We start from the raw sequence: 23540 nt of genomic DNA on the forward strand, positions 1-23540 counted from the left end.
ACATTTCACGTCGTTTACTCTGAAACTTATGACGTTACGCTCGCAAACACATGACGTCACAATCAATACCTACCCACAAGTGCAGATAACTCTGTAATATGCAAATTCGGAATATTCGACCCTATAATTGCCCAGGGCACTTGAAGAAATTGAGGCTTCAACATTTTTTTAAAACTTATTTCACAATAGATGTAAAATAAATAAAGTTTATATTTATATCAAAATATGGGAGGGGTTGGTTAACTGCTTAACCTGCCTATATTATTAGGCTTTTGTTTTGCCTACAATATAGAAGGCAGAAAATATACCATATAATAGGCTAGCTGCAATATTGTAGCTCAAAAGACTTTTTGACAGAAAATGGTGTCGTCTTTAGAGCTACAGTTGGTGCCTATTACTGCTAATGGAGCAAAGTAATGATTATGCAAACCATTATAAAACGTTTGTTTGCATTTTTATCGTACTTGTTTGATATCGCATACCTACTAGGCAATAAAACTGAACCACATAAAATATCATATACTCATCGAGGCATTTTTTTTTTTTTACATAATACATATGAAGGTCTTACTGAAGGGAATTTATACGACAAGTCGAGAAATTGTGAATTTGACGTCTTGTGAGTGTTACGATATATATTAGAAAGGTAGTTATGTTTGTTTTGGACAACAATAATATGTAAATGCATGTATACGCATAAAATAATTGGAAACCTACAAAAAAATATAGAAAACTATGCCCGAGTGATTTTCGGAGGCAGTGCTCCACTACGACACATAGGGACCAATTCGTACCCGGCCGAAAGGTATAGTAGGCCGGATACGTATATTCGTTCTAATAATAGGCAAGTTTTAGAGGACTAAGAGTTGCTTATTGGGATGAATACGGTACTCTCTCAATTCATGATACCTTGCAAAGAATGCACAAACAATGAAATTAGAAATAATCATCATTTTAATAACAACAATTCTTCTGTATATGGTGGAGATGACAACAACAATGATGACATGATGTAATGATAATGCTGTCTCCTCAACAACACTTTAAATAGCTCACTATCAAATATAAAGTCAATTATTAATTATATTAATGGAGAGCACTAGTCTTTAATTTAAAAGGAGAAAGAAAATAAGTCATGATAATATGCATTATTTTAGGTTCATCAAGAGCACTAAGGCTATTAATATAAAGTTATAATTCAGTGTCTCCACTAAAAGGGAGATAATTCAGTGTCTCCACTAAAAGGGAGATAATTCAGTGTCTCCACTAAAAGGGAGATAATTCAGTGTCTCCACTAAAAGGGAGATAATTCAGTGTCTCCACTAAAAGGGAGATAATTCAGTGTCTCGTTATTGGCCAGATGGACCAGTGCAATTGAGATTCTGTTAGACCTACCTAAGATGTTAATGATTGATTTAATATCTAAAACCTTTTGAAAAAAAACTTCTAAGGTAATCGTGAAATCCATTTATATGTAAATACAAATTTTCGAAATCTCATAAAATACATAATGCAGCTAATGCTAATTTAATTGATGTCCATGTCCACTTACTTTTTATACACTCAGGTATTTATTAACTTTTCTTAAAAGTTTAAAACTCATTATTTTGCAGAAAAGGCAAAAGTTGAGTCATATTTGTAGACAGTATTTCAATGTAAAAAGATAATCAGTATCATGCCAAAACCACACTTCAATTAACCAACAGAAATAAGATTTGTACTACATTAAAATTAATCCTTTCCATGATCTGTGATCCAACAAAAATAATCCTTAACCTTACTTGTTTGAAGAGTATTTACTATTCAGATATCTGCACAAACTTTTTAACTGCAAAATTATTTTAGGTTTATCAATGGAATTCTTCAGATTAGACCTGTACATATGGATGACTCAAGAACAATAGAATGCAGACCTAAGTACTCTCAGAACACCTTATGTTAACATGCTACAGCAAAAACAACAACAAATATAAAATCTCATCAAAGATAGACTAGCACTCTATCCAGCCACACTTCTCTCACAAAACCACACTTTCATAACAATATGTAACAAACATACAGATCATCTCTAACCAAAATAAACAAAAATTAATTCGCTGACATTATTTCAAACAAATGCAGCTGTTTCTTGGACCAGAATAAGGGAGAGAACTTGGCCACATGAAAAAAATCTCCATTTTTTTTAAGAATTGTGGTGATTTAGTACATAAAGTACTGTTGTTGTGTACAGATTTTGAATTTCAACATAAGATTTTTTTTTTTAATTTATGCAGTCATCTCCATGAAAGTAATCACTAAACACAAGCATCAGTAAGTTGTTTGCTGTAATATATGTAATGTATATATTTGCTTCAATATCTCCATCTTAAATCAGCTTATGTTTAAAGACTGGTCTCCATGTCAAATATATACATTTAATTTGTACTAATAAATGTTAAATATTTCACAAAATTACTCAAAACCTAACAGCACTCAAGAAATTATTTTACAACATAGTTGGACAAAATATGTTCATACTACAAAGTGTTACCAATACAATCGAATGTCCACAGTGGTCTGGATAACCAGTGATTTGGTATTCATCACAAAAACTGTCACAAAAACTTCCCCTTGACTAACCCGCCATCGCACATTAAGGAGTTATCTGACCTTCTGGGCAGGTAAATATTGATTCTGAATTCATGTATTTGTGGACACAGCATGATATTTTTCAAAGAAAACGACGCAAGTTTCACTCACAAAATAATGATGATGCCTTCCACTTTGGCAGATATCTCTGTAATGTGCAAAGACAGAATACAAGTTAGACAAGTTCTTAGTTCACTCCAGACAAACATTAAGTGTGTAAATTAGATTACACCGTTTCAGTCCTCACAAGCTGCCTTGTCTGTCATCTCTGTCTTTACGCACACTTGGATAATAACACCAGCTCGCCTGGGGCGCTCCACATCTGTACTCTGACCTACAGAGTTGACAGTGTTAGTCCTGCTTCCTTAGTTCCTACAGTCTGTGTCTGTCAGTGTGCTGCTTGTTTTATAGGAGAAATGGCTAACATTAACTTTGATACACTGGTCTGTACAACTTGTTGTAGAGTTTCATCCTCACATTTCACATCCTACAAAAGAAACAAAATAATAATTAGTTACCTTCGTATACAGGATGTTCCTCATAAATACAACTGGCCCCCGGGCCATTTCTCGAAACAAACCTAAGTCAAAAACTGACTTAAGTCGAAATGTTTTATTAAATCATTAAATGCTGATTGAAAAGAGGAATATCACAAACATAATTAAATCTTTTTCAAATTGATTTTTACCTTTGTGCAATAGTTTTTATTAAAGGTCTTATTATGCCCACCCTAATTTTTTCCACTTTTTTTCCAGTGCCCTGAGACCTTATTGAGACCAAAGTACTGTTGACAAACAGTTATCACGTGGCAACTACCTCACATAAATTCTGATATCACAACCAATAGGAGGTTTCAGAAAAGATGGCGTGACATCACAGAAAGTTTACATCCGGGTCCTCAAAGGTACAAACACAATATGTCCTTCGTATACAGGATGTTCCTCATAAATACAACTGGCCCCCGGGCCATTTCTCGAAACAAGCCATTTCTCGAAACAAACCTAAGTCACAAACTGACTTAAGTCGAAATGTTTTATTAAATCATTAAATGCTGATTGAAAAGAGGAATATCACATACATAATTAAATCTTTTTCAAATTGATTTTTTCCTTTGTGCAATAGTTTTTATTAAAGGTCTTATTATGCCCACCCTAATTTTTTCCACTTTTTTTCCAGTGCCCTGAGACCTTATTGAGACCAAAGGACTGTTGACAAACAGTTATCACGTGGCAACTACCTCACATAAATTCTGATATCACAACCAATAGGAGTTTTCAGAAAAGATGGCGTGACGTCACAGAATAATAAAATCTGTTACCTGTAAGTGATCTAGATCGGGTTATCTCGGTCGAGGGCTAAGATTTTGTAACATAATCCCAACCGAGGCGTTAGCCGAGGTTGGGATGTTACAAAATCTTAGCCCGAGACTGAGATAACCCGTTCTTGATCACTTAAAGGTAATAGATTTTTTTTCTTGCGCCTCTAAGATAAAATAAAACCATCTATAAACACATTCAAAGTAAAATTATCCTGTCTTTGGCTCCTGGTTCAAAGCCGATTTACCATTTCATCTGTGCTTCGAATTTAGTCATTCCGCGTAAAACTATAGTTCGGTTCAAAGAAAAAATCTGATCAATCGGTACATACTTTTTTAATAATTAAAAACAACAACCAAACAATGCATGGTAAATACTTGAATGTACATATTTCTAATAATATTGATTGTCTGAAGCGTGTGACGTCATCGATTCGAGAGTAAGACGTCACATGCGCGGACTGTTACATACATGGCGTAAAATTCCGCCAAAAATCACGTAAAGGTACCAGACAGATCGAACGAGATAGAAAAATCTAGCACTGGGTATCATGTGAGATTTCCCTGTCTGAGGTGCGAGAAAGTTTACATCTGGGTCCTCAAAGGTACAAACACAGTATGGTGACTAATAAAAACAAGAGGCCCAGAGGGCCTGTATCGCTCACCTGGTTTTTTGTTAGTAATTATCACAAGACTCTGACAATTAGAAAAATAAGCAAAATTGACTTCCAAAGTTTAATTTTGAATCACAACCATACAATGATGCTATTGATACCATACAAATATGCTATCCAATACATAGGTTCAGAGACAAAGTAATTTATATGAAAGTAGTAGCCTAATTGACCTTTTTGACCTCGCATCTACATGTATTGCCGTCTAAGGCCCCGGGGGTCAGCCCTATCATTTGTACAATTTCAAATCCCAACCCTATAAGGATGCTACCATTGCATTATAAGTGCTCTTCCATTCTTAGTTGCAGAGAAGAAGTCGTTTATATGGAAATAGCTAAATTAACCCCTTTTGACCCCACCCTTCAGGCCCCCGGGGGGGTCAGCCCCATCATTTGCAAAATTTTGAATCCAAACTCTATAAGGATGTAACCATTGCATTATGAGCGTAATCCCATGTTAAGTTGCAGAGAAAAAGTCATTTATATGGAAATTGACCACTTTTGACCCCGCCCCTCAGGCCCCCGGGGGTCAGCCCTATCATTTGCACAATTTGGAATCCCCACCCTATAAGAATGCTACCAGTGCATTATGGGTGCTATACCATGCTTAGTTTCAAAGAAGAAGTTGTTTATATGGAAATAGCCAAATTGACCCCTTTTGACCCCGCCCCTCAGGCCCCCGGGGGGGTCAGCCCTATCATTTGCACAATTTTGAATCCCCACCCTATAAGGATGCTACCATTGTATTATGGGTGCTATACCATGCTTAGTTTCAGAGAAGAAGTCGTTTATATGGAAATAGCCCCAAATTGGCCCCTTTTGACCCCAATGGTGCTTCCATTTTCCCAAATGCCCTTTACCCCGCCCTCAGCCCCCGGGAGGTCAGCCCCATCATTTGTACAATTTTGAATCCCCACCCTATAAGGATGCTACCATTGCATTATGGGTGCTATCCCATGCTTGGTTTCAGAGAAGAAGTCGTTTATATGGAAATAGCCAAATTGACCCCTTTTGACCCCGCCCCTCAGGCCCCCGGGGGGTCAGCCCCATCATTTGTACAATTTTGAATCCCCACCCTATAACGATACTACCATTGCATTATGAGTGCTATCTCTTGCTTAGTTTCAGAGAAGAAGTTGTTTTTATGGAAATAGCCAAATTGACCCCATTTGACCCCGCCCCTCAGGCCCCCGGGGGGTCAGCCCCATCATTTGTACAATTTTGAATCCCCACCCTATAAGGATGCTACCATTGCATTATGGGTGCTATCCCATGCTTGGTTTCAGAGAAGAAGTCGTTTATATGGAAATAGCCAAATTGACCCCTTTTGGCCCCGCCCCTCAGGCCCCCGGGGGATCAGCCCCATCATTTGTACAATTTTCAGTAAGTAGCCCATAAGGATGCTACCAGTCAAATTTTGTTGAAATCCGACCAGCGGTTATGGAGAAGAAGTCGATTGTTGACGGACGCCGGACGCCGGACGCTGCGGCATCCCATAAGCTCACCTCGGTCCTTCGGACCAGGTGAGCTAACAATAACAGATACCTATCCCTGCTTTCACAATCGATACGTTGACAAAAGTATACACTTTCATACTTGCAAATTCTGATTTTAAAATAGTTTCTTATTGTTTCAGAGGTTACAGACATTTATATTTACAATTGTTTATTGCTAAATATATTTGTGTAAATTTAGTGTTGAAGCCAGTTTGCGAAGCGGTGCCAGGCCGTCACTCGTACCCGCTTTTTGTTCACGCGTAGAAATCCATTTTCTGAACAAGTTATGAATAGATAATTTATTTCAATGTATCATATTTCTGTTATACACAAAAAATCTGTTCATAACACTATTTAATATAAATATAACGAAATGTGAACCACCTGGCCAGACCATGCACAGCTGCTCGTGCATGGCTTCGCTGGTAGATCACCTCGGGCAACAACCATTAGTTGGGAAATTAATGATATTTATACGTAATTACCAACACATACCTCAATAAGTACTTGTAAAAGATATATATTTCGTTATTTCCCATGTATATCTTGTTTTAAATGAATGGTATATACAACTGTTACACATAAATGAAGATGTACGTGTACGTACACGTACAGTATGGCTGCCGATATCTCGAAAAATAAAATAGTGAAATTGTTAAATTTCATGAGTTTATTTTTTAATTTTTAATCACTTTTATTCCATGTGCCGTTATGTGAAGTCCAAAATTGAGATGATATTACTTCTAAATAATTTGAATACATGTTAGATAGACTACATTTAGATTTATGAATATAGCTAGATCGTAATACTATAATTATAAATGCCGGCTAGGACACATTGCGCACGGCTTCGAGAATCCTAAAATACTCGAAGTTTTGTTTTAAAATATGATAAAAAGTAACTATAAAATTACTCAGTTGAATGTCATTAACTTAATTCCAAAATTTCTGACGAAAAAGTTAATCAGAATATTTAATTTTGTGATTCTCAAAAATGACAAAATTCGGGATCTCGGCAGTACTGAACGTAATGGCTGCCGTGCGCTTGGGGTAATCTACGAAGGCAAATTTTAATTTGTCATTATCACACATCGTACGGTGTTTTACCAAGTTAGACTTAGAAAACAGTAATCGATTATTAAAACGTCAGTATAATATTGGGGGAAACTTGGAATTTAATTTGTAATTTCTGTCAATTTTGTAACTTCTGTCAATGTTTATACGTAGGTCTAATGGCGACCGTGTTTTTTCTCGTGGCGGTCGAAAATGGAGTATAAACAGAGTAAAATATATGAATACCATAATTTTATATCTAAATATTATTGTTAAATGTATTTATTTACCCTTTTTATAATTAAAATAGCGCAATAGTTCTCGGATTGTCGTACTATTTAGTACAATAAAATGTAAACAAACATCGCAAGCGGCTGTGTTCCAACTATATTTATGAGTAGATATACAGAGTCGTACCTTTGAGCGCCCGGATGTACCTTTGTGTGACGTCATCGCCATCTTTTCTGAAATCTCCTATAGGTGGAGGGCTTAGAAATAATATTTTGTTTGTATTTGCCCTTAGCTATTGCATTACGGTTTTGTTATCATGTAAGGATTTTTTTTGTAGCTGTTTTAACTTACCAAAGTGTCAATGTTGATAATGGCGGTGTTGTCGTCAATTGTGATGGTCATTTTGTCTCCCTTTATGAACTTTCCAACACTCTCTGTCCCAAACATGTCTGTGAACATCTCGATCAGACATTCTGTGATGTGGCCACGGTCCACCTTTAGGGCAGGTGGGACATCTGTATATGATAATACAATCCCGTTCATGCAATATACATATCAAATAAAACCTCTGAGCGTTTTAAAAGAATTCATTTCTGATATAAAGCTGCATCAATTGTGATATCAAGCTGTAATTGTATGTACAGACTAAGACGGGGAGTTGGATTTGATTCCATGATTGAAGCTGTAAAGTTCCTATTAAACCATGCGGTCTTTCTTTCATACTTTGATAATGGTCCTCACACAGAAAAACACCCCACTAACTCCCAGTACATGTATTTCCAACAAACAGGATCAACATATGCTATATAATGGAGTAAAAGAAATTTCTTTGTGCGTGTTTGTTTTTTCCAATGTTTGAATTTGATGATTAAACCTAATGTTGTGGTCACTAAAAGCTGTAAAATAATTTGAAGGTTAATGAATCCTATGACTGATATCCTACATAATAAAATACCAGTGTATACCACACACAACCTTATTTTACTTACATTTATGTGGCATAGGATCCGTCTCAGCTCGTAGTACCACGGTTACCACAGCATCAGCATACATATCAGTTACTGGGTTAGCTACCCACTACAACACAAAACAAAGTGCAATTCAAATATGGAATAAACCTCTTAGAAATTCATTATATCATCATTTTATGACATTAAACTGACACATTTTCAACATTAATTTTTTCAAGAGTAAAAATAAATGAGCATTCCCTTCTCTATGATTTGATTGTTTATCTTCATATTTTTTTTATACTTTAAATTCTAAAATGTATTATTACTTCTAACATTGAAAGAACAAGACTTGACTATGACAAAAACATTGAATTAAAACCATAAGATCATACCTCGACAACAGCCATCTTGGGTTCCACTAGCACAGTGACGGCCTTGAAGATCTTGAGAGCTGGTTTGTCGTTAGCCATGTATTGTTCTACGTCCCCGGATAGCTGATTGAGGTAGTAACGTAGCAGGTTGATTGTACCCGTGTAGGCAATACTTAGTCGCTGTGTCACTGTAGCCATAGCTAGGTCGGTGTAACCTATAACATAGATTTTGGTTAATCAATAAATACATGTACATAGCTCTGATATCACTGAAATCTAACTGGCCACTGAAACAGCACTGTACACAAGTCATAGTATCCATTCATGTCAAACCTCCATGGTATCACACTTTTCGGTGTGGAAAACATTTGAAATTGTACAAAATACCAACAATATTTTAATACGCGCTTTGAAAACACAATCATTCTAATATGAATAATGCATATTGGTATAAGCTGCAGGTATGTTTGGCAAGGATATTGGGTGCCGTGATCACAAGTTTGAGGCCTGAATAAGGCATGACCCACGAAACTGCATGCCTCTGTCACTTGTGTTTCTGGTGTATATAATTTTAATATTATACCATACATTAAAATATATATAATGTATAAACTAATGAGTCTATATCTAACAACTAGACAGTAAAACTTACTTGACAGATCACTTGGATGCATGATGTGATAGTTGAAATTCCGCTTCACTAATATCCCTGTCACCTTTTGGTCTTGACTGGGTTTTTCAGAAGCCAACTTCCCTACAACCTGAACAATATCACAAAGATTTTCAAATTGTTTGATGTGGGAAGCTTAACGTAGAAATCTAAATGACTTAGACAAAAGATTTAACTTGTCTTTTCTGGATTACTATAGTATCAAATGAATTTAGCACTAAAATGGCCTTTACATCAAAACACAATGTTCTGAAAACACTGATATAAATTTAGGTCAGCAATATTTGCATATGCTTTTTAAAATCAGTTTACATAACTTATGCAATTGTACATGTGTTTTCATTTGTTATAATTAAAGAAATGAGGAACCATACCTTTGCCATTTTTTCTCCTCTAAAGTGAAGAGTTACAGGCACAGTGTTGCGAGGATTGTGGACCAACATCTGATACTCTGTATCGTCCTCATACTCTCGTATAAGTGCCGCCTTCAAACGTGACATCTCATTCTGTTCTCCATGTACAAGTACCTACACATATTGAAAATTTACATTTTAATCAGCATTCTAAGCCTTGTTGTGTACAGTAATTGCTAAGGACCTAGCTAACACAGATAAGATTCATTCTTCGAATAGGAGCTATATTTCTGAAGTAACAAGAATTCAAAAATAAAGCAAGAAGACAAATTTCTAATTAGAATCTGAACATCATTAGAGTCTATAATGCTTGCTTCATTTCTTTAATGTAGGTGAAAGGTCAAAATGAAGTTTATGGCACGTTATATAATATTACTTTTACCTAGATGAACCAATGACCTAGTAAGTACAAATAAGGGATCCCTCTATGGGGAGTTCACATTGTCTGCTCACCACATGTGGGGGTTTGAGTGCCCGTAAGAACTCGCTGGTCTGCTGATAGTCGGTGTGAGCTGAGAAGGATATGTAGTCCACCGAACATTTCATTGGTAATTTTTGACCTGCCATCGTCACAATCTCATCAGGCTCAGACAGGATGTGCTGAAAACAAACGTCAAAATATCACACCGTAATATCCTGGATATGCCAACTGTTTTACTCAAAATCAATACATGGGTTATAAAATCCCTTTTTTAAATATTGAATTATCATTTTGTAAATAAACTTGAATGGCAATGCTTAATCTCACTACGCAGTTTTTTTTCCACTTTCAAACTATTTAAAAGTTTTTGAAAAGCTGCATTAAACCAGATGTCAATGTCATCAATATCTGACATTGTCCTTCGAACGTAAAATATATCTTTGTTAGAAATGATAGACAGATTCCAGGACTTAGTTCTGGACATTTACACAAAATGGTGTCAGATAGGTACACTAAGAGGACATGTTACCTTGGCCAATGTCCCCTCCACACAGTAACCGGCGATGATACAACCATTACGCTTGTCTGTACACCAGTTCTCAAACAGTTCCCGTGAGAGTCCACTCTGCATCATACCAGGGCTCGCCAGCACTACAGACGGGCCAATATCTTCAAAGTGCTCCATACTCTGTGTGGGACGTAAAACAAATGGTATATTACTCTGATTTCAAATTCTGTACGAGAAAATTTCAATCAACATCAGCATTATGTTTTGTTCTCTTTTGAGGTCAACTTCAGCATCATATTCTGTTCTCTTATGAGGTATCGGCTACAGAAGATCATAAAATAAGCATGCGCTTAATACATGTTGTATGATAATGTTTTACTATTTCAGAGTTATAGATACCTACACATGACCTGATGTCCTGCTCCAGAATAATGAAGCAATCTTTGACTCAAGGTTTTGTCTACACAACCCACAACGACATTATTTCTTTAATTTCTTCTGAAATTGGCCATGCATGAACTTACTTGTGACTTTGACATGATCTTAAGGTCTGAAGAGGGGTCGATACTTTCATAACTGGAATAGCCTGACGAGAAAATCTTACCTTGAGATTGGATATGTGTTTGAAAACAAACGGATTGCTGATTGTGATTTGTCGGCGGATTTTCTCGTTCATGGCGTTGATGTATGTCTGATAAACGCTCATACACTTTTTGGCAAGAGAAGAAGCGTAATAGATAGGAATGTCGTGTAACTCTGGATGGTTACTCCAGTACTCATCTGAAACAGGTGTAACATTAGCTTACTTAGTCTTCTCATTCTGGGTGGTGTGTACACGTATTACAGGTGTAACATTAGCTTACTTAGTCTTCTCATTCTGGGTGGTGTGTACACGTATTACAGGTGTAACATTAGCTTACTTAGTCTTCACATTCTGGGTGGTGTGTACACGTATTACAGGTGTAACATTAGCTTACTTAGTCTTCTCATTCTGGGTGGTGTGTACATGTATTACAGGTGTAACATTAGCTTACTTAGTCTTCTCATTCTGGGTGGTGTGTACATGTATTACAGGTGTAACATTAGCTTACTTAGTCTTCTCATTCTGGGTGGTGTGTACATGTATTACAGGTGTAACATTAGCTTACTTAGTCTTCTCATTTTGGGTGGTGTGTACATGTATTACAGGTGTAACATTAGCTTACTTAGTCTTCTCATTCTGGGTGGTGTGTACATGTATTACAGGTGTAACATTAGCTTACTTAGTCTTCTCATTCTGGGTGGTGTGTACATGTATTACAGGTGTAACATTAGCTTACTTAGTCTTCACATTCTGGGTGGTGTGTACATGTATTACAGGTGTAACATTAGCTTACTTAGTCTTCTCATTCTGGGTGGTGTGTACATGTATTACAGGTGTAACATTAGTTTACTTAGTCTTCAACATTCTGGGTGGTGTGTACATGTATTACAGGTGTAACATTAGCTTACTTAGTCTTCTCATTCTGGGTGGTGTGTACATGTATTACAGGTGTAACATTAGCTTACTTAGTCTTCTCATTCTGGGTGGTGTGTACATGTATTACAGGTGTAACATTAGCTTACTTAGTCTTCTCATTCTGGGTGGTGTGTACATGTATTACAGGTGTAACATTAGCTTACTTAGTCTTCTCATTCTGGGTGGTGTGTACATGTATTACAGGTGTAACATTAGCTTACTTAGTCTTCTCATTCTGGGTGGTGTGTACATGTATTACAGGTGTAACATTAGCTTACTTAGTCTTCTCATTCTGGGTGGTGTGTACATGTATTACAGGTGTAACATTAGCTTACTTAGTCTTCTCATTCTGGGTGGTGTGTACATGTATTACAGGTGTAACATTAGCTTACTTAGTCTTCTCATTCTGGGTGGTGTGTACATGTATTACAGGTGTAACATTAGCTTACTTAGTTTTCACATTCTGGGTGGTGTGTACATGTATTACAGGTGTAACATTAGCTTACTTAGTCTTCTCATTCTGGGTGGTGTGTACATGTATTACAGGTGTAACATTAGCTTACTTAGTCTTCTCATTCTGGGTGGTGTGTACATGTATTACAGGTGTAACATTAGCTTACTTAGTCTTCTCATTCTGGGTGGTGTGTACATGTATTACAGGTGTAACATTAGCTTACTTAGTCTTCTTCTCATTCTGGGGTGGTGTGTACATGTATTACAGGTGTAACATTAGCTTACTTAGTCTTCTCATTCTGGGTGGTGTGTACATGTATTACAGGTGTAACATTAGCTTACTTAGTCTTCTCATTCTGGGTGGTGTGTACATGTATTACAGGTGTAACATTAGCTTACTTAGTCTTCACATTCTGGGTGGTGTGTACATGTATTACAGGTGTAACATTAGCTTACTTAGTCTTCACAGTCTGGGTGGTGTGTACATGTATTACAGGTGTAACATTAGCTTACTTAGTCTTCTCATTCTGGGTGGTGTGTACATGTATTACAGGTGTAACATTAGCTTACTTAGTCTTCTCATTCTGGGTGGTGTGTACATGTATTACAGGTGTAACATTAGCTTACTTAGTCTTCTCATTCTGGGTGGTGTGTACATGTATTACAGGTGTAACATTAGCTTACTTAGTCTTCTCATTCTGGGTGGTGTGTACATGTATTACAGGTGTAACATTAGCTTACTTAGTCTTCTCATTCTGGGTGGTGTGTACATGTATTACAGGTGTAACATTAGCTTACTTAGTCTTCTCATTCTGGGTGGTGTGTACATGTATTACAGGTGTAACATTAGTTTACTTAGTCTTCTCATTCTGGGTGGTGTGTACATGTATTACAGGTGTAACATTAGCTTACTTAGTCTTCCTTCTGGGTGGTGTGTACATGTATTACAGGTGTAACATTAGCTTACTTAGTCTTCTCATTCTGGGTGGTGTGTACATGTATTACAGGTGTAACATTAGCTTACTTAGTCTTTCATTCTGGTGGTGTGTACATGTATTACAGGTGTAACATTAGGTCTTCTCATTCTGGTGGTGTGTACATGTATTACAGGTGTAACATTAGCTTACTTAGTCTTCTCATTCTGGGTGGTGTGTACATGTATTACAGGTGTAACATTAGCTTACTTAGTCTTCTCATTTGGGTGGTGTGTACATGTATTACAGGTGTAACATTAGCTTACTTAGTCTTCTCATTCTGGGTGGTGTGTACATGTATTACAGGTGTAACATTTAGCTTACTTAGTCTTCTCATTCTGGGTGGTGTGTACATGTATTACAGGTGTAACATTAGCTTACTTAGTCTTCACATTCTGGGTGGTGTGTACATGTATTACAGGTGTAACATTAGCTTACTTAGTCTTCTCATTCTGGGTGGTGTGTACATGTATTACAGGTGTAACATTAGTTACTTAGTCTTCTCATTCTGGGTGGTGTGTACATGTATTACAGGTGTAACATTAGCTTACTTAGTCTTCTCATTCTGGGTGGTGTGTACATGTATTACAGGTGTAACATTAGCTTACTTAGTCTTCTCATTCTGGGTGGTGTGTACATGTATTACAGGTGTAACATTAGCTTACTTAGTCTTCTCATTCTGGGTGGTGTGTACATGTATTACAGGTGTAACATTAGCTTACTTAGTCTTCACATTCTGGGTGGTGTGTACATGTATTACAGGTGTAACATTAGCTTACTTAGTCTTCTCATTCTGGGTGGTGTGTACATGTATTACAGGTGTAACATTAGCTTACTTAGTCTTCTCATTCTGGGGTGGTGTGTACATGTATTACAGGTGTAACATTAGCTTACTTAGTCTTCTCATTCTGGGTGGTGTGTACATGTATTACAGGTGTAACATTAGCTTACTTAGTTTTCACATTCTGGGTGGTGTGTACATGTATTACAGGTGTAACATTAGCTTACTTAGTCTTCTCATTCTGGGTGGTGTGTACATGTATTACAGGTGTAACATTAGCTTACTTAGTCTTCACATTCTGGGTGGTGTGTACATGTATTACAGGTGTAACATTAGCTTACTTAGTCTTCTCATTCTGGGTGGTGTGTACATGTATTACAGGTGTAACATTAGCTTACTTAGTCTTCTCATTCTGGGTGGTGTGTACATGTATTACAGGTGTAACATTAGCTTACTTAGTCTTCACAGTCTGGGTGGTGTGTACATGTATTACAGGTGTAACATTAGCTTACTTAGTCTTCACATTCTGGGTGGTGTGTACATGTATTACAGGTGTAACATTAGCTTACTTAGTCTTCTCATTCTGGGTGGTGTGTACATGTATTACAGGTGTAACATTAGCTTACTTAGTCTTCACAGTCTGGGTGGTGTGTACATGTATTACAGGTGTAACATTAGCTTACTTAGTCTTCTCATTCTGGGTGGTGTGTACATGTATTACAGGTGTAACATTAGCTTACTTAGTCTTCTCATTCTGGGTGGTGTGTACATGTATTACAGGTGTAACATTAGCTTACTTAGTCTTCACAGTCTGGGTGGTGTGTACATGTATTACAGGTGTAACATTAGCTTACTTAGTCTTCTCATTCTGGGTGGTGTGTACATGTATTACAGGTGTAACATTAGCTTACTTAGTCTTCTCATTTTGGGTGGTGTGTACATGTATTACAGGTGTAACATTAGCTTACTTAGTCTTCTCATTCTGGGTGGTGTGTACATGTATTACAGGTGTAACATTAGTTTACTTAGTCTTCTCATTCTGGGTGGTGTGTACATGTATTACAGGTGTAACATTAGCTTACTTAGTCTTCTCATTCTGGGTGGTGTGTACATGTATTACAGGTGTAACATTAGCTTACTTAGTCTTCTCATTCTGGGTGGTGTGTACATGTATTACAGGTGTAACATTAGCTTACTTAGTCTTCTCATTCTGGGTGGTGTGTACATGTATTACAGGTTGTAACATTAGCTTACTTAGTCTTCTCATTCTGGGTGGTGTGTACATGTATTACAGGTGTAACATTAGCTTACTTAGTCTTCTCATTCTGGGTGGTGTGTACATGTATTACAGGTGTAACATTAGCTTACTTAGTCTTCTCATTCTGGGTGGTGTGTACATGTATTACAGGTGTAACATTAGCTTACTTAGTCTTCTCATTCTGGGTGGTGTGTACATGTATTACAGGTGTAACATTAGCTTACTTAGTCTTCTCATTCTGGGTGGTGTGTACATGTATTACAGGTGTAACATTAGCTTACTTAGTCTTCTCATTCTGGGTGGTGTGTACATGTATTACAGGTGTAACATTAGTTACTTAGTCTTCTCATTCTGGGTGGTGTGTACACGTATTACAGGTGTAACATTAGCTTACTTAGTCTTCTCATTCTGGGTGGTGTGTACATGTATTACAGGTGTAACATTAGCTTACTTAGTCTTCTCATTCTGGGTGGTGTGTACATGTATTACAGGTGTAACATTAGCTTACTTAGTCTTCTCATTCTGGTGGTGTGTACATGTGTACAGGTGTAACATTAGCTTACTTAGTCTTCTCATTCTGGGTGTGTGTACATGTATTACAGGTGTAACATTAGCTTACTTAGTCTTCTCATTCTGGGTGGTGTGTACACGTATTACAGGTGTAACATTAGCTTACTTAGTCTTCTCATTCTGGGTGGTGTGTACACGTATTACAGGTGTAACATTAGTTTACTTAGTCTTCACATTCTGGGTGGTGTGTACACGTATTACAGGTGTAACATTAGCTTACTTAGTCTTCTCATTCTGGGTGGTGGTGTGTACATGTATTACTTTACATTTCTCATCGTTTCAAAGTCATCTATTACATAATTTAAGAAGTAGAAAGACTTTCATTAGGATCAGTTTAAATGATGGTTTGAAATCTGCTTTTAAAAAACCTGTTAAAACAAAAATTAAATTAAATTATGATTATACAAAACCATGATTAAACTAGTGATATCTGGACTATGAATATGATATATGCATGAAATCTGGATGGGATTGAAATTATAGTAAAAAGGCACATTAAATGTTACAATAAATATTTACAATATCTGAAGCTTGAGTCTCAATATTATATAAGGTGGAGGTAATATGTTAAGACGTCTTAACCACTCTGCCACCGCTAATCTAACAGATTTTTACCATCATAATTATTTTACTAGTGTTTACTTTTAACTCACCCAGAATGAGCAGCAACTCTTGGGCTCGACCTAAAGCAAAGACAGGAATCAGGCACCTGCCTCCCCTGCTAACAATATCATGGACTAGTCCAGTAAATCTCGCCTCTCTGTCTTCCCTCTTTTCATGAATGTGTGTGCCATATGTGGATTCCTGTTAAAGAATGTTGAAATGTTTTGAATATCTTACAATTAACACATTACAACTTACTTAATGAATTGAGCTCATTATAAGTTTGTTTTGTCTTTCTAAGAATCAGCAGAATTGTTTGGAGATGTAATATCGCATAGCTGTTTATTTTCGTTTTTCAATCTTGTGATTTCACAGAACATTGCTATGAGTGTGAAAACTTTATCCATGAAATACTGATAGATGATTAAATCATATATACTCTGAAAGCTAGATTGCAAAAATTGAAAATCATTGATATTTGATTTTCTGTTTTTACTAAAAATCATGGCAATCTTGACACACGTAATAACCGGCTACAAGGTAGCCCTTTTACTTTATTAACCTTTAAGGGCTGTTCCAGCAAAACATATATGGCACCCAGGGAAGGCACTTTAAAAAATAGTATGTGCCATGGTGGGTTCAACATAAAATCCCTTCTGTGCCAGGGTGGCGTTTCAAGAAATCCCTTCTGTGGGTGGGTCTATCTGAAGCATTTGTAACCTTTTGAAATAAATGCAATTTTATGTTTTATAATGTTGCTCAGTCATCCTGACTACAAAAATACAAAAATAAATATTGAAAAAAATGTTAATTTCTGACAATATTTTATGTGTTGTTCATCTTCAATACAAAACAATTATTATATTTTCTTAGTATTTTGATATAATAATGATAGACTATTTATCTAAAACATATTATATTCATTCAAACTTGACAATGGTACAAAGAAACAATAGATTAGTTTTGGCAAAATAACAGATCTTTATTTAAATTCACTGGTATTAAGTCGAGGAAAAAGTTGCAATTCACAAGCTTAAGTGTGAATGTTCAGATGTCTACTTTTGCATTATGCTTGCGAAACACTTCAGTATGTATAGAAGATTTTACGCTGGTTCTACAAGGATTGTACCCTTATACAAATTTAGTAGTAGATGCAGCATAACAAACAAAAGTTCACTGCACCATATACAGTGCAATTTTGTCCTAGGACTCTTTGGTGATGCTAGAAATCAAAATGTGTAAATCCAAATACTACAAATCGGAGTGAAATAAAAAATTAAATCGCTTCTATGCCATGGTCTTGTTCACAAAAAAATAGATATGTGTGTGGGTCAACAAAATTGAAAATCACTTCTATCGGTGGGTCTCCCAATTTCAAAGTGCCTTCCCCCCCTACCATATATGTTTTACTGGAACAGCCCTAAGTTAATAGTATACAGATGTGATATTTTTAAAAACATTCAAAACATGCTTAATTATATTGAAGACATTTAGCTACCCGCTAATTAACTTACAATAATGACGACATCTGGATGTACATTTGGGATTTCAGCTGCCATTAAATGCCGATCTTCTTGTCGAGAGAAGTCTCCTGTGTACAATATCTGAAACAACAGCAACATAAAACATTGGTCCCATGTCCAATCATCAATTTTAAATCTTAAGACATTTGTACCTCTTTAAGCATTTGATTAGTTTAACGTCCTATTAACAGCCAGGGTCATTTAAGGACGTGCCAGGTTTGTTGGTGGAGGAAAGCCGGAGTATCCGGAGAAAAACCACCGACCAACGGTCAGTATCTGACAACTGCCCCACATGGGTTTCGAACTCGCGACCCAGAGGTGGAGGGCATGTGGTAATATGTCGGTACATCTTAACCACTTGGCCACCGCGGCCCCTCCTCTTTAAGCAATTAGGTTAACAACTGACTTAATATCCTGTGTTACAACATAAACTCTCCCATTAAAGGGACATAACTCCTAGTAAATCATAATTAAACATAACCCCAAAACGACTTTTTTGTACTTTTTTTGTACCTATACTATAATAAAATGGTCACATAATAAGCAGTACAGTTCCTAGTTAAGTATTGAGTTGAAAAGTCACATAATGTACCGGACCAAAGTAGTAACAAACTATTTCTAACATCTCACACAAATCTGATCAGCTTGCTTCATGTAACCTTGGGCCGTTTTCGATTATACGGTTTGACTGGTTGGACCTAGCTGTTCGTTTATTAATATAAGACGGACCTGGTGATTTTACATTGTTTTCAGACGAACCTTGACAAAGCCCTCACAGGCCTGTATAAAAAACTGCAGGTCCGTCAGGATTTATACTTGAAATAATGACTTTAACCAACGGTCGAACCGGTTGTTCCGAATAAACGAAAATGGCCCTGGTCAATAATAGATGCAAAATACCGCTCGACTAGAGAGAACTTCTCTTTAGATCAATCGGATGAGCGTCAGACTTGTAAACCAAAGGTCTGAAGTTCAATCCCTGGCAGAGTCAATAATTAAATTCACTATAAATCCTTCACTCTGTTACATATGTATTCATACCAACCTTTACACCAGCGATTTCAATCATAAACATGGCCGCCCCCAACACATGACCTGCTGTATAGCACCAAAATTTGATTCCATTGATTTCCACTTCCTGTGTGCAAAACAAAATATTCAGAAACATTTACAAAATGCAATTTAATGATTATGAAAAATTGCAATCTAAACAACAAATTGCATCATTTCTGTTGTATCTTTGAATTTATTGTTCTTTTTTTTCAATTATCTGTAGATGACACAACAGAATTTATCAAAAGTGTAAATATCCAATACTTAAAAGTTTGTTATTAGAAGATAAATAAGATATCTCATTGATTTCAAGATTGCTTTCAACTCTAGTATATAATTACTGATACATATTCCATAAGATTCCGATGTCAGCTTTCACTGATGAAAAGCACATTTTTTATGACTCACGAGTATGTGATCATGACTTTACCTGATGGAAGTTGATGGTCTCTATTTTATCCATACTGTTTTCTATGTCTTTTTCTGTATATAACATGTCGTCTGTAGCAATATTACTGAAACAAAGAGTATGCAAATTTGAAAGCATTGCACATGATATGAATATCACAAGTGTATATAATAATACACATCACAAAACCTATTTATTTATCCTTGTGTTGATAACAAGCTTCATTGTATCAACATTCCATAGCATCCAATACACTGGTAAGTTTTTCCCCATGGCCATCTATCAACCACTTCCATAATCCAATCAGTCACAAAATTGAAAAAAAACAACACACATTTAAAACTTAAACAAATGATATGATATGGGCTTTTCCCTTCTGGACATTTTACAAGAAAAACCTAATTTTATTGATTAAGGAGAAAGTGAGGGCCATAGAAGATGGAAAAATTAGAAATGAAGATAAAGATAGCTTTAAACCTTACCTGACTTTTACGTAATCTGACAAGAGCCACCTAAATATAGCTTTGGTGGCATGTGTCATAAAACATCTGCCTTTGAATTCAGTTTTCTCCAAGAAGAATGGTAATGCACCACAGTGATCCAGATGGAAGCTGTAAAGAATATAAACAGATATATTTCAGTGAACGTCAGTTGGTCAGTGTGTGTGATGGTGATAACATATAACATCAGTCTGAGTGTGAGCATCTGCAATGACTAAGTGCTAACTGTATACAACCCAATAAGAACCCTGGGCAGTTAAAAAAAAAAAGTGAAAAAGGTGCTTAGTAAGATGAAATAGTTGTAAACCTATAAATTTTTGGTAGTTTTGGTCTTTATTTATATCCTGGCAATTGAAATCGAGGTCTCAAAAAGGAGGAGCAGCACTTATAGGGACATGGGGGCTTATGGGGTCGAATATGGTAATTCCAAACAAAAACATTTGACAAGAGTTGAGTTTGACAAGAACATTTGAGGCTTTTTCTTTACTTTTTTTTTGGCTCTTGCATTGATTGCATTTCTAATTCAAATTACTTCTTGACTTTGTCAAAATATTTTTTTCTTTTAAAACAAATGTATAACAATCATTCATTATTGAAATTTAACAATGTGGTTTTCATATACAGAAAAAATGACTAAAATTCACTGGTTAAAACAGAGTTGTTATTTTATATTGTTTTAAAGAAGAGCAGACACACATATATCAGTAATTATATAACCAGACCAGGGTTCAAACCCACTTGATCCCAGAACCCTATAGCCAGATGCTACAATGCATTAAAAAAAACTTTTACAATATTACTCCTTTGGCTTTATTTATATTCACCAACTCCTATGGCTTTATTTATATTCACCAAAGTTTTCTAGGATGAATTAGCACTTACTGACTCATCAACAGCAAATCTATTTCCTCCACATCTACTAAATCCAGAAATGGCAGTGATGCCATTCCATTTAACCCAGGATGTATCCCACAGTCCAGCTGTAGTAACAATAAAATTAGTTTTATTATATGACTGGTGTTTTTGCTGTATTTTGATTGGCTGATACGTTTCTCAGAAGTACTCATCAACTGTGATATCAACCCCGAAATCGGCGGTGAAAAGCATGCGTGGTTATTTGACTCAGTCCAGATAGCTCTCGCCAGTCCAGTAACTTGTGTTAAAAATAGATTGAGGGAAACACCCTTTAGATGTATTGTCATAATCACTTTTGACGTCGAGTCGTACCCATATATAGCGTATAGTTTTATAATCCAATGACGTCAGGATAATCTATTGTGACGACATTATTGTAGTATTGCAATATATATGGTGAAAGGCAGCAAGTTTACAGCGATCAACAGTGATCAACTGCAAACTTCAATCTATAGAAACCTTCAAAAATGATAGACAAGCAGCTGATGCATCGATAAAATATGTAATGTATGAACTACTTTTGTAAAAAGAACGTTTGGAAATATCATCCTGCTTATTGTAGTAAAGTCTTTTTGAAGACTCAGGTTAATATCTTGTAAATTTCATACAATAAAACAGTTATCGATCTATTTTCAGGTGGATACCTGTATAATAACATCATATTGTCATACATGTACAGGTTGATTTATATTTTTTCACCCAAAATATATATCAATTGTTCTCAATACCAAGCACATATATACCTGAGTGCATGATAAATCTATCATATTATACATTAGCTATATATACTAGCTCTTAAAATTACTGATTTTTTTCATTGATAATTACCTTGTTCTAGAATTAACTGGTTTAATATAAATATAAACAAAGCATTTATCAATGTAGTGACTGTGATGTTATAAATTCATGATTAAATTGCATTATAATTATTGCAATTTTGGAGATAAATCCAAGAATTTTTTTAAGAAAGAAGTCTGTTTTTCAAAAACTCATATATAATATATAATGAATGATAATATCACTTACCATAATTTTCTTCCCTTTGAACTCGAGAAGGTGACATGATCGGCCTACTTCTTGCCCTGCACCCCTGTAATGTCAAAAGCAGATTTGCATGTATCAGTGTAACAAAGTGGATCCTTCCGTTAGATTGACTGTGTGTCTCACAAACAAGTTCTATACATGATATTTGTATGTCAATTAATGCATATGGGAAATGTGTCATTTTATTAAGTCTTACGATAAATTCTAACAAGAGGCATTAACGGTCATCTAACTACAATTGGCAATAGTCGAATAAGAAAAAATTAGATATAGTGAACACAGTAGTCATTTTAGATTTGGGATCAATCAGAGATGTAACAACCCTTTGTCGGACAGAACTCGAGTAGAAGTTCAAAATGTGTTTTCAAGATGATTTCGGATCAAACCGCTGCTGTGGCATCTTGGATTTCGGATCAAACCGTAAAATCACAACACTTGGTGAGGTTGCAATCACGTGAGGATCATTTCATGCAAGTCTCAGTCAAATCATGGGTAGAATTTGAGAAGAAGTTTAAAACGTGTTTTCAAGATGGCGGATATGTCAGCCATCTTGGAATTCGGATTGACCCGAAAAAATAACAACACTTGGTCGAGACCATATCAGGATCATTTCAGGCAAGTTTCACCATAGTCGCACTGGTAGAACTTTAAAAGAAGTTCAAAATATGTTTTCAAGATGGCGGCTCTGGCAGCCATCTTGGATTTCGGATCGACCCCTAAAATAGCAACACTTTGTCAGGATGATTTCAGGCATGTTTCAGTCTAATCACATGGAAAGAATTTAAGAAATTAAAGTAGCATTAATATTCAAGTCTTCTTCAGCTGAGTTCATCATACAAATGTAGTATTTTAGCCTAGTTTAGGCCTAAAATGCCAAATATCAGACTAACGTGTTAACTGTTAGGTGCCTATTAAATCGGGAGTGAATTCACCAATTCTTCGTAATGCCGATGTGTGGATTTGTTAATTTTTAAATTAGAAAATATACGACAGATATAAGACTTACAATGGTGTAATGATAAGTTCATCGCTTTCCTCAATAGGGACCCTGAAAGATTCTTGATTCTCCGGCTTTCTTTTTGTGGCCATTCTTTCTGTATAAGCCGCGGTGGTTTGTATATTTTACAGATCTACTAGGCCTATTATTCTAAAAATAGTTTGTGATAACCTTTTGTTTATCTATTTGCATTTCAATGAAAAGTCAAAGTCGTGCAATAACTTTGCCGT

The 23540-nt window shown here is 36.0% G+C and overlaps 1 protein-coding gene across 1 annotated transcript; it reads right to left on the reverse strand.

Annotated features, from left to right (window-relative positions):
* Positions 1-936: 936 nt before the first annotated feature.
* LOC138329399 (cleavage and polyadenylation specificity factor subunit 3-like) lies at positions 937-23443 on the reverse strand. Its single transcript, XM_069276360.1, has 17 exons — positions 23320-23443; positions 22296-22359; positions 21237-21334; positions 20337-20465; positions 19876-19960; positions 19438-19530; positions 18384-18473; positions 16920-17070; positions 11337-11512; positions 10754-10912; positions 10257-10403; positions 9765-9917; positions 9373-9481; positions 8742-8935; positions 8386-8473; positions 7748-7911; positions 937-3115 (listed from the first exon to the last, which is right to left on the reverse strand). Exons 1-17 carry the CDS (start codon positions 23400-23402, stop codon positions 3017-3019), a joined length of 2082 nt encoding a protein of 693 aa, XP_069132461.1. The 5' UTR covers positions 23403-23443; the 3' UTR covers positions 937-3016.
* Between the last annotated feature and the right edge of the window lie 97 nt (positions 23444-23540).

Source organism: Argopecten irradians, chromosome 8 (genome assembly GCF_041381155.1).
Source record: "Argopecten irradians isolate NY chromosome 8, Ai_NY, whole genome shotgun sequence".
NCBI lineage: Eukaryota > Metazoa > Mollusca > Bivalvia > Pectinida > Pectinidae > Argopecten > Argopecten irradians.